Source organism: Miniopterus natalensis, chromosome 4 (assembly GCF_054644295.1).
Source record: "Miniopterus natalensis isolate mMinNat1 chromosome 4, mMinNat1.hap1, whole genome shotgun sequence".
NCBI lineage: Eukaryota > Metazoa > Chordata > Mammalia > Chiroptera > Miniopteridae > Miniopterus > Miniopterus natalensis.
Window position 1 is genome coordinate 42102355 of NC_142084.1, and position 12493 is coordinate 42114847.

The 12493-nt window shown below is 37.7% G+C and overlaps 1 protein-coding gene across 1 annotated transcript in view; it reads right to left on the reverse strand.

Moving 5' to 3' along the window:
• Positions 1-6038: 6038 nt before the first annotated feature.
• LOC148093263 (IQ domain-containing protein M-like) overlaps positions 6039-12493 on the reverse strand; it is a 137187-nt gene continuing 130732 nt past the window's right edge. The window contains exon 6 of the mRNA XM_087816136.1: positions 6039-6142. Within this exon, the coding sequence (XP_087672262.1) occupies positions 6039-6142 (104 nt within the window). The remainder of the gene's footprint in view (positions 6143-12493) is intronic.

Here is a 12493-nt window from a genome sequence, read left to right on the forward strand (position 1 = left end):
TGTTACTGGGATGCTCCCAAACTGGTTTGCACAATGTCTGAAGCTCCTGACAGTAAGTCACTCATAAAGAGCTGACAGGCCTTGTTAAAATGCAAACAGAGTAATGCATGAAGCCATTAGGATCCATTAACACCTGCAGCCAATTTAATTGATCACATTACCTAATCTATTCTAAAACTTGTGGCAAAGGGGGGTGCAAGCAAGGACAGCAGGGAGATTTTTTTCCTGTGGGAAGAGAGATTATTAGAGAAGTTATCATATGGGTGTGTAGTTCCTTTGTGATGTTGCCTCGTTTGGGCCTGCATTGTGGATCCTTCTTTCTAGGAGTTTAACATCCCCCCACTTTGTCCCCTGGGGAGATAATATAGAGTAAGATAAAGAAGACCAGGTTGGGAATCAGAAGATCCTATGCCAATCCCAGCTCAGGCACTGAATTGCTGTATGACCTCACTGAACCCTCCATTTCAGCTTTTGTAAAATGAGGGCCTTCGATTATACAGGTAATGCTGCCTCCAGCTACTTCGTTTTATTAAATACTTACATTTTTATTCTCACAGGGGCGTTTTTGTTGGCATTTTTCTTTTAGTATAAGCAAGTTTTATAAATAAAGTCAAGCTTTTATCAAGAAAATCACCTATTTGAGATTCTGAAGCACCAATGATGTTTCAAAGACATATATTTTCAGATTCTTTTACAGATTAGCCAGGTATCTCAGTTTATGATGAAAAGGTATAGGACTTACATTTGCATAAGGCACTATCCATTTTTCTTATAAGCATATTTCACTTATTACAAAGTCTCAATATATATGTTCTATTAGTCATCCAACTACATGAGAGATTTCACTTTCAGCCTAACCAATACAACATCATTGAAAGGGTATTAAATGTATAAATAGTTCAGTCTTTAACATATGTATTGTCATAATGCAGAAAGATTAAATTGATAAATCTTTTCCTATTGCATCTTTTTCATTTTTGTGGATTATAAGCAACTGTCAAATCTCTGGAATTTCATCAAATTATCATCCTATCAAAAATAAAGTTACTTTTCTGATATCCTTGGCTTTTCTTCTATACAGAATTATTTATAGGAATACTGTTTAGGATATCAAATATGCTTTCAACAAAGATGAGGCTGCAGTGATATGAAGGAGAAAGTGGACCCGGGGTTGTTTGGGACAGTGTGACATGCCAGGAGATCCGATACCTGGTGTGTACACTTATGGAGTCCATTAAAAGGCATTTTGAAGAATACATCTTAACTTTTAAATACCTTTATTTTCCTTCACATTTGTAGAGTCTTTGTTGACTAGCATTATTTAGCAGAGTGGGGGAAGGAAGAAAGAAAAGGAAGGGAAGGAAAAGATAAGGGTCAGGATTCTCAAACACAACATGGCAACACTACCATATAGTGATCAAAAAGGGACTTACAAAGAGATATAGACAACTCAAAAAAAGTTTAGATTGCAGAAGAAGTTCTATGAATCACTCCTATCACCCCAGGATCTAGCTTGTCAAAATCAGGAAGCTAGCGCACAGCCACTAACCTCAGGATCACCAGGCCATGCCACTGCCTTGAGTACTCCGGCAGGATAAATGTTCTGTGCTTGCCCACTAGCCCTGCATAAGTCCCTTCCAAAGCAAAATTGTGTATGGGGGAGGCTGAATATATAGTTTTTGTTTTGTTATTATTATTATCATTATTATTTTAGAAATATATGTTTTTACAATGTGCAAAAAACTTAGGAGAAACACAAATAATAGAAGTCCAATATGAAATATGTTTAATAATTCTGAAACACGAGTTTTGCATTTATTCCAGAGAGAGATAGCAGTCTCGAAGGAAGCGGACTTAAGCCAGCATATTTGTTCAAGATGTTCAGCAAAGCTATTTAGAATTTTGGTTAAGTTTTCTCTTTCTCTTTCACATTAGTTATTTTAAAATCCTTTTTAAAAGTGAGAATTTTAATTCCTCAATATTCTTCCCATTGCAATAAAATGAAAAATTCTTCTGAGAGGGCAACCCACTCTGGCCTTAACACCGTTTCATCATACTTTCTTTTCCTGATTGCTTATATAGAGAAGTTTAGAGATGATTCAATTCTGTGTCTCCCTCCATTGCTCTGTTAGTATTAATTTTTCATAGGCTATTTCCCAACTGGAAACAGGTAGTTTTATAAAAAGAATAGTTCTTATCAACATATTACTGAAAATACTTACTTGACGTGATTTTTATTTAAATAATAAAACCAAAACAAAAATAAAAGCCCAATTCTTTAATCTCAAAAAGAAAAAAAAGAAAAACATATATCTAAATATGTGTTTTAGAAATATATTACAAGTATAAAAAACAAGTATTTTCCCTTCAGTTGATGCCTGATTCTTGATGAATTAGTTGTATAAAGGAATTGACATAAAAATATTGGAGAAACTAAAAAAGGCTGAATTATTTGGATGCTTTTGTGACTGAGTTTTAAAGTAGTATGACAGCAATCCAAGTGAGGCATCTGAAACTTGTCTTGCTCCCTAAAATAATGAGGAATGAAATTTACCTCCTAAGGCAGAAAGTAGACTATTCTCTTCTTTGATGTAAAACTAGACCACATTTTTTTAGTCCCCTTGAATTTAGATGGAAGCAGGTGACAAGTTCTCTCCGAAAGACTGTGAGTGGAAGTGCTGTGTCCCCAGCCCGACTGAAGTGAAGGAGCGGGCGAGCTCTTACCCTCCTCCCCCTGTCGCCCCGGTGCCGCTCGGCCCTGAAGGGCGCAGGCTCCCAGGGTGACTCTGAGGACCGCACGCAGCAGAGGCCCTGCGACTCTCTCTGGATTTTGAAGTGAGCAAAAAAGAAACTTATTTTAAGGCATGGGGATTTTTAGGATGGTTTGTTAAAGTGGTTAACCTACCCTGGCTCATGTGCTTCTTCAAGCACAGCGTGCCAGTGGAGAAAGCAGTTAAAATTTAGTCTACCTATTGTTGGAATAAATCTTTAGGCCCTAGGTGGGGCTGCTCCTTCCTGGGGTGCCCTGTCAGCAAAGCGACACTTAGATAATTTTCACGTCCCTTTAAATGCTCCGCTGGACCAGAACCAGTGTATTCAGTCAGCCGATTCCCAAACAGCAAGCCAGCTGCGGGCTTTAAACTCCTCCTGGTCCTTCCCGTCCCAAACAGGCTGACTACGTGACCCCAGCCAACTACATGTTTTCTACTTGTCTCTCCCTTGTTTTTGATCCTATAAAAGCTTCCTGCCTTCTGCCTCATTTTGCTTTCTCCAAATGGAGACATCCAATTCATGAAGTGTTAAGCACAAAGTTTGTTTCTGTTACCTAAATTGCCTTTGTTCATCATTTTTAACACTATTAAAGTTTCCATAATTGGTATTTATGTGAAAGTACACTGCAAATTCTAACGCACTTTAAAAAGTTAATACATTATTATTATTGATGACAATAAAAATATTAATAGTTACCAAGAACGCAATATTTCAGGTGTGTTTTGGAAGGGTAGTCGGGAAAAGAAATAGATACAAGGAAAAATTCCCTTAAATCTGAATTTTCTGAGAAGTAATCTATGTTGTAGGATCATGAAAGTTTAACTTTCCACCAATCTAATAGCTACATTTATTAAGAAAAATGTAGATTTATAAGAAAATGGAAAACATGAGACATAAGTAATTTAAAAGATGTACCAAACCTAAATCTTCATCTTTCATTGTTTTATTTTTTTCTTAATGCACTTTTATTTAATTTGGCTGAGCTATTTTGAAGATTGCATGACTCTAGTCAGAAGCAGTGTTTCAGAACTCAGCTGGGTCACAGGAACTTTCTCACCACTCCATTCTAATTTGCAGTTTTGCTATAATAAAAGCCCTAAATATATGGCTACTGTCTAGACGTTTTATCTGAAACAAGTGTCCTTTGTGGTCTCAGAGGACTTTTTTATTTCCAGTAAATCAAAGTCTGTGAAGAGCTTTGGTTCTTAGTAAGACATACCCTTCACAGTCCAGTGATTGCCAACAGTGGCAAGCCAATGACAGTTCATTTACATATAAGTGATGACTTCCATCAGGTAGTTGGCTCAAAAACACAATGGACATTTAGAGCACATCCAATATTTCTTGTTCTTTGATGAGCACCAAGTGCCAATTTTTATATGGAAACTAACTATTGAAAAGTGACGGCTTCTTTTCCCTGACCTTACACTGTCTTCTACAGTCTGGAGTGACTTACTGTCCCTGAACTTAATGTAAAATCGCACCTCTAAAAGGCACTCAGCAGCTCTACTTTGGTTTGCTAAAAATCAAGAATAAAAGTCAAGCCCGGCTGGGCGTGGCTCAGTGGTTGAGCGTCGACCTAGGACCCAGGAGATCCGGGTTCGATTCCCGGTCAGGGCACATGCCCGGGTTGCGGGCTCGATCCCCAGCCAGGGGCGTGCAGGAGGCAGCCGATCAGTGACTCTCTCATCATTGATGTTTCTCTCTCTCTCTCTCCCTCTCCTTTCCCTCTCTGAAATCAATAAAGGTATATTTTAAAATAATGATAATAATAAAAAATACAATTACGACTTAAAAAAAAATAAAAGTCAAACGTAGGAAACATGAGGCAAGAACACTTACAAATTATTAAAAAACAATAAACTTCTTCTGTATTCTGGCCCTAGTTGTTATAATCCTAACTTAATTTTTATTTTATGTTTAGAAGGTGATTTTGATACTGTTTTATATTGTTCTCTCATAAACATATTTGCCACTTGAAATAGTGGCACTTGCTACACAATGCTTAGTAGGAAGTTCTGTATTATAGTTTCATTATAACTCTATTATTTTGCTCCCAATCTTTTTGAATAGTGGTGGCAGAAACATAGCCAAATTTTCATCTTAATAATGCTGTAAAAAGGAGCAGACTGATGATGTTACCATGCTGTGACTCAACTCGTATTTGATATATTTTTTATTGTGCATTTTCCAGCTTTTTCTAAGTATTGAAATAAAGAAAAACTTTTCTTTTTAAAAAGAAACTTTCTCAATTACCAACAGAAAGAATATGAATAATTGAATTTTGTATAAGCTAACTAACCTCTCCATTTTAGCTAGTAGTCACTTGTTTTCTCCCTTGCAAATGTTTTGCTGCTAACATTTTCTAGTTAGAGTATAACCATGATGTCGAGTTCAGCTTGGTTTTGGTTTTGGTGAGGCCCTGACTTAACATGATTCTTGTAATTGGCTTTTCTAAAGATTTCATTCTAATAACTTCCATATATATTCTATAGTAAACTCCATTGCATGGAGGAGCTTGAGAGAGATTTTTAAAAAAACCAAATGTCAATGATAAAAGTAATAGATCAGGGTAAGAACTATAAAAGTGGAACACTTGTCAGGTAGTTCCTGCCTCCTTTCCTATCTAGTCTGTGAGCTACCCTTACAGTCTGGTCCTTCAACTGGTGCTCCTTCACTTGTCTTCCAACCCCATTCATAGAGGGAGGATGGATGGATGACGGATAGGTAGATAAAATAAATGTAAAGACTTCAGGAACTGATGTTAGCCTCTGCGCTTCAGTCCTTTCTGAACTAAGGCAGGTATTCAGGCATACTGCATACTGAATGTCAGATTTTCACTTTACAGTGAGCATTGAGAATAGGAAAAATAGAACTAAGACTACGCTAATGAAATCAAATAGTTTAAAGCACATTTTGAGAAAGCATTTCCAAAAATTTAAATGAGTTTTTAAAAATAAGGATCTTGACATTTCTTTATAGCATTTATTGGTAATGGAACAAAACAACTCTCAGTCCAGTGAAAAGAATACTTGACTGGTTTCAACAGATGTTTTTTATGAAGAATATCCAATGAGTGGTTCACCCAAAAATATGTAGAAGTTACAGACTGACTTGTTGAAAACCTTCTTTGGATATGCAAAGATGCTTATCTTTTTGCCAGTTGATATTGAATTAATCCATGGCCAATGTTAATCTTATCTCTTTGGATAGGTTGGTTCCGTTCTTAAGAGAGCGACATTGTATTGAAAACATTATTCTGCTTCTCAGGATAAATAGTATTGTCTCATTTTCCTTTCTCTCATAGATGTGGCCACTAACTTCCCAACAATCTGGATGTTAGCTCTTTTGAGTATTGGATGTCCACTCACTGTAAGATAAAATATATAATTGCATTAATAAAATTTTAATTGATATGATAGACTGTATTGTTATCAAAATTAGCTAGCTATTAATATTAATAATAGAGAGAAAGCAAAGGGGAGGCCAGACATTATAAGCATGGTCGTCTGGGCAGCTCCACCGGGGAGCCACAGCTTCACACTCCCCAGGGAAGCACCAGTCCATTCCCCGCAGATCACTGGGGGAAGGGACAAATAAAGAGGCAGATGGACACGTGTGCAGTGAAGCTGGGGTGATGTAGGGAAGGTATCTGTCCGTCAGTCTAGCCTGGGAAACAATGGGTTGGCTAGGAGGGGTAGACCCCAATGCAAGCGCGCAAAATCTTGGACGGTGAAGGCTCCTGAGGCAGAGTCCCCCTTCTCTTGTGCTCTGCACCTTGCTTCGCTCCGGCCCACTTGCCCCTCTCTTGCTCCGTGACCTGCACTCGCCTGTCCTCTCATCATAACCTTGTGGCCTTAAGCAGCTGCATGGCCCAGGGCCACGCAAACTCCACACACGGGATACTGGGCTGGGCCGGACTTAAATATGGAGTGGAGACTATGGGCAGTGGCCTTAATTCTAGCCCTGCTGAAGACGAGGTTGGACTTTTCCCATGGTGGGATGGAGGGAAAATGGAACATTGGAAACTGCAGGATTTAATTCCATGGAAATAAAGATCACTTATCCCCCCCCATGTGAGTCTAAGGAAATTCCTTTCCTTGCAACATCGCAAGAGCTCCATTTTCACCGGTAACAGATGGGGACACAGAGGGCGCCACACAAATAACAGAATCATGTTTTTGAAATGATAAAATATTACATGAAATTAATTATGGTCATGCTAGAGCATAGAAAAGACTTGACTTGGGCTCATTTCCTTCCGTTATATTGCTATTCATGCTAGGAGTCTCAGCAAGAGTCCCTGCTTGACCAAAGATTTGAGAGAGGGGATGGCAAAAGCTGGATTCCACCAATATACAGTGTGCTTGAACTAAATTAAATATAACATATGTTTACCATAAGAATGAAACTATTAACTGTTTGCATTATAACTGCTTATGTACTGATAATCAAATCAACATACCCCATTATTTATAATATAGATTGCTTGTACTTGATCCATCTTTATGTATAAAGTGACTTTCCAAATAAGAAAATATAAGACATTGATTTACAGTGGCTACCATTATACACAGTGCTAATTTACAGATAGGGTAGTATACTTTTGGGACCTATTGTTCTTAAATTAAAACATAACCAACTACTGAAAACAGTTAAAAAAAGAAAAAGTAAAAAAACAAAAATCATTTAAAATTATGAGAGGAACAATCCGTATTACTAAAAGGAAATGAATGACTTGTTGTAAAAAAGAAAATACGTGTTGCTGTTGTTGTTTTTATGTTTATCTATAGTGTCATTAGACACAGAGCAAGTTTATAATAACAAAACTAAATTAGACCACATCCAGAGTATTTATAAAATAATCAGTATTAATAATTATCGCTGCAATTGGGCTAATAGGAAAAGGCAACCACCAACTGGTGTCGTAATCTAGTAGTTATGCAAGTGTGTTAGTTCTAAAGATGAGATCTTAGGATAAAATGTTTTCCTACTGTGAATTTCTTTTTGATAATATGTAATACCAACCCTATCTTTCATCACACAGAAGACAGCTGAAATAGGTTACTCAAAATAGGTACAACTAAAAGGAAAAGTAAATATAATGTTCCAAGATCTTGTTTTACACATTTGTGAGTGAATCCAGATTTAATATTCAATGTTGGTTCTGTTATTTTTGAAATGGGGATTACATATATTTTGTCTCCTTGTTAAAAGGATCCAAAAACATATATCAAAGGAAATGTGTGTAAAATAATGTATTAATATTGACTCATCTATTAAAACAAATACACCACACGAATGCAAGATGTTAATAACAGAGAACAGGAGGAGGGGGGTGCGGGAGAGGGATATATGGGAACACTTTGTACTTTCCAGCAATATTTTTATAAATCAAAATGCCTCAAAAAAGTCTATTAGTTAATAAAAAGATATGTGTGTGACACTCTGTAAGTATTCAAAATATTGTTGCTATATTATTTACATTATGATATAATAATAAATACAGGCTTTGTAAAGAAATTTTACTAATAATTGTGTGAGATAATAGAAAAAATAGAAAAAAATAGAAAAATGATCTCTGCCTCCAGTCCCTGTCACAGAGCTTCTAAAACCCTTATAATTTCCTAAGTCACAAGAGCACTGGGAGCATCTTTCGCTCTAAAAGGTGACTCTGAGTGGGCTCCTGAATGTCTCTTGGTTGAGGTTTGGCCACCAGAAAGACCAATCCATCACTGGAAAGTTGGAGATGGGAGGGAAGCTGGAAATGGAGCTACTGAGTGATCATGTCTCTGTGAGGAAGCCTCCTTACAATCTCAACAGTATGGGGTTCAGAGAGCTTCTAGGTGGATGAACAGAGCTATGCACCACGAGGGTGACATAACCCAACTCCACAGGGAAACTTGGGAACCCCCCATCTCACCCTATGTATCTCTTTATCTGGCAATTCATCTGTATCCTTTATAACATCCATTAATAAACTGGTAAATGTAAGAAAGTATTTCCGTGAGTTCTGTGAGCCCCTCGAATAAAGTAATCAAACCCAAAGAGGGGGTCATGGGAACCTTTGATTTGAAGCCAAGTTGTGGGTAACCTGATAATCTTGTGATTGACATCTGAGTGGGAAACATTCTTGTTGGGCCCTTAACCTGTGAGATGTGACACTATCGAGGTGGATAGTGTTAGAATTGAGTTTAATTGTAGGACACCTAGCTAGTATCAGAGAGAATTGCTTATTGGTGTAGAGAGGGGGGAAAAACAAAACCCACACATTAAAATTGGTGGCCAAAAACTTAGTCGGTGATCAAAAGTGGGATTAGGAGCAAAATCCTGAATTGTATAATCTGTTATTTCATAAAAATTTCAATTAAACAAAAAATCATTTAATTTTGAGCAGGATGAAAATGTTAAGTATACATGATATATTTTTAATCTTTCAAAATAAGTATTCTTGAACTTCATTGTTGTCATGGCAGAAGACAGTTAACAATCCTTTTGATTAAAACAATTTCAAATCCTGAGTAAATTGTTAACTGTATTTAAACTGCATTACTAAGCTGACAATAAAGGCAGAAAACAGAGGCCAGATACAGTAAAATCAGTGACCTTAGTGGCTATTTCAGGGCTACGAGTTTTTTTAGACTGAGGTTTTCTGCTGATCCCTGGATATCTGAAGTTCAGCCCTGTGAAGGGCTTGGGGACAGAAGGTAACGCAAATGGCCCACCTAAAATGGGGAGTTCGGCATAAGGCCACAGTGAGGAACTGGGGCCCCCCCCAGAGCAGGCGAGATGATGCAATGATGAGACGAGGGGGAGCTGGAGGTGGCCAGGGAGAGGGAAGGGACAGCAGGGAAGCTGTCTTATTCCTGTGAGGCTGAGTAGATAGAGCAGAGCCCCCAAGCTGACCCTTGGTTTGGGGTTCCAGTTTATGTAATCTGTGTGGTCCAAAACATCTCAAATAAATTTAGTTTGCTGGGCAGTAAGAATAAATGGAAAACCTGTCTAGAAGAAATCAACTTTAATCAAGGCCTTCAAAATGTCCTAGAAACATATTCTATTAACCCCCTCTATGTTACAATGTGGTATTAAATGGAAAGTGTTATCCACAAAATGATCCCAGTTTTTTAAAAAGTTACATGCATAGGAAAACACACACAGTATAAAACACCAAAATATTAACAGTGGTGGAATTATAATTTAGGTTTAATTCTTTCAACTTATCCATTTTTTCAATGAAATATATTATTTATGCAAAAGTAACAATATTAGAGACTTTCAAGTCTCTAGATTGAAATATATAACAAGTCATTTTTTGTAGATAGTGAATAAATAATCCAAAATTAGATAAATTTGTTTATGATTCAATAACTTGAAGAAATGGTTTCAAATTGGGAAAATATTCAAATCAAATAAATAATATGCTTAATATGTATTTTATAGATTGTATTTTCGGAAGAAGGATACTACATTTTCCTCAAAGGTTCAAGTATGCTTTTGCCCTGTTTTCTTTTAAACCATGTCCAGATTTTCTTGTTCACAAGTCTATTTTAAGACTTTTCATGCAATTTCCCTGACCTATACAAGGTTATATATTTTTCTACACTATTGGCTACTTCCTGTGAATGCTTCACAATGAATCTTTATAGAGCAATTTGGAAAGAAAATGAACACAGGTTGTGTTAGAAAACAAAGTACACATTTAGGTCACTGAGTATCTATTGAGTCGTATTTGTTCAGGTTCATGTTAAGCGCTATGGGTGATGCAAAGGGCACTAGCTGAGACCTTTCTAGGTCTCCATCATCTAACCCAGAAACAAAAAGTAAAAGCAAAAACTGCTATTATTATGTTACTCAAATACATTTAATTTAAAAAAATGAGAGCACCTTCTTAACATGGTATCATGGCCCTGCCTCTAAGGAGATTATTATAGTCAGTATTAAGCACATATATAGTCTTCGATGACAAACAACTAAGAACATATTGCAGTAATTACACTGAATGCTAGTATATGGCAGGAGTCCAAGTTTGAACTCCTTTTGTGCACTTTAGTATTTCAAATAAGGGTAGGTCCAGAAGACGTATCCTAGAGGGCTGAACAAACCCTCTAGGGACTTCTCTGCCAAAAAAAAAAAAAAAAAGACTACTAAACCTCCTCGGGGGGAAACTCTTCATATGAGAAGAGTGAGCTGAGTATTTTCATCTTGATCCAATAATTCAATGGCAGTTGGAGGAGATGGATGATTTCATATACTCTGGGCTTCCTCTTGCTAAGACGATTTTGCGTTGACTCTCCACTTCCCTCTTTCCTGCCCTTCCACCCCCCAGGGAGATTCTGGCTTTTAACTTCATGAGAGGAAGACCCCAATGCTAAAATGACAGGACTGAACAAGCAGTTTTTCTACATCAGCCCTTGAGACTCAGAGAGCACAAGGCATCAGTGCTCTGAGATTGAGGTAACGGTGGGCCAAAGGTCAGGAGAGGGGCTTCTCCCTCTAGGCGGATGGCTCAGGCCTGTGTGAAATCAGCACAGCATGTCCTGGACAGGTACTGGTGGCAACAGCTTTTGCAAAACACCCTTAGCAGGCTTCCTGGGCTTCAGAGTGACAACAGCAGACAGTGTGAAAAGGAGCCAGGGGACGTGGAATTCTATGCTACAGCTACAGGGGTGTATCTATGAGCACATGTGAGATATTCTTAGAGAATTCTTGGAAATAAGTGCAGTGACAGGGAATGCTTCCAAAGAGACCAGAGGTTGCGTAAGAGTAGGTAGGAAATTCTGCGTGTGACTGTTTTTGTGATTATATATGTATCTACACATACATATGTGGGTACATATGTAGTTGAATTTTGTTCTGAAATAGTGAAGTTCTGCTTCGCACTGCTCAATGTTCTTAGCTCCTGACTCTGCCATTCAGACAATAGTAATGGCTTCCTTGAGGGTGACTGAAAAATAAATCACCTAATTCCTGTTATTTATCAATTTTGAAACAAGAAAAATTATAAGTAGCTAATAAATGTTCTATGCTCAAGTTTTTAAATAATCAGCTCCCTCTTGTAATCTGTAAAAAAAAATGCAAGACAGATAGCTATTTAATAAACATAACTACTTAAAATGAGGTGAATAATTTTGTGACTTTCCAGGCAGAAATATCCTAGAACGGAGAAGACAACTGCATTTCAAGAAGGAGGTTTTAAATCACAAAGCAAAAACATTATTTTCTAAAGGAAGGCTTCCACTTGGAAGAGTGTGGGTTTCCTCAGAATGTATAGCATTTTGCAGATCCAAGAAACCAGGATCTGAAGAACTTAGCATGTGGAGCCAGATAGAAAGGAAGACTGATGGATGACATGAGAACATTTTCCAGCTTGCAGGGAATCAGAATTGGACTGGCACACTGGTGGACAAAGGAAAGAGGAAATACTAATGGGCTCTTGAGAAAGGGCCAACCACCATATCCCCTTGTACCTTGCCCTGGGGGAATGAAGGAAGAGAAACCTCAGTAATAGAAAGTACAAAAAGTTATGGAAAAATCCAGAAGGAAAGGAGTTTTGTTGAAAGGGGCTGCAAACTCCTTAGAAAAAGCCATGTGACCAATATGGTACTGTAGCAATAGGTCTGGAGAGTGTCCAGATGATGGCTCTGCAGCCTTCCAGAACAATCTGCAGCCCAAGATGGTGTGAGAAGACCTACTGAGATTGCGACGCTTCCAAGGGGACATG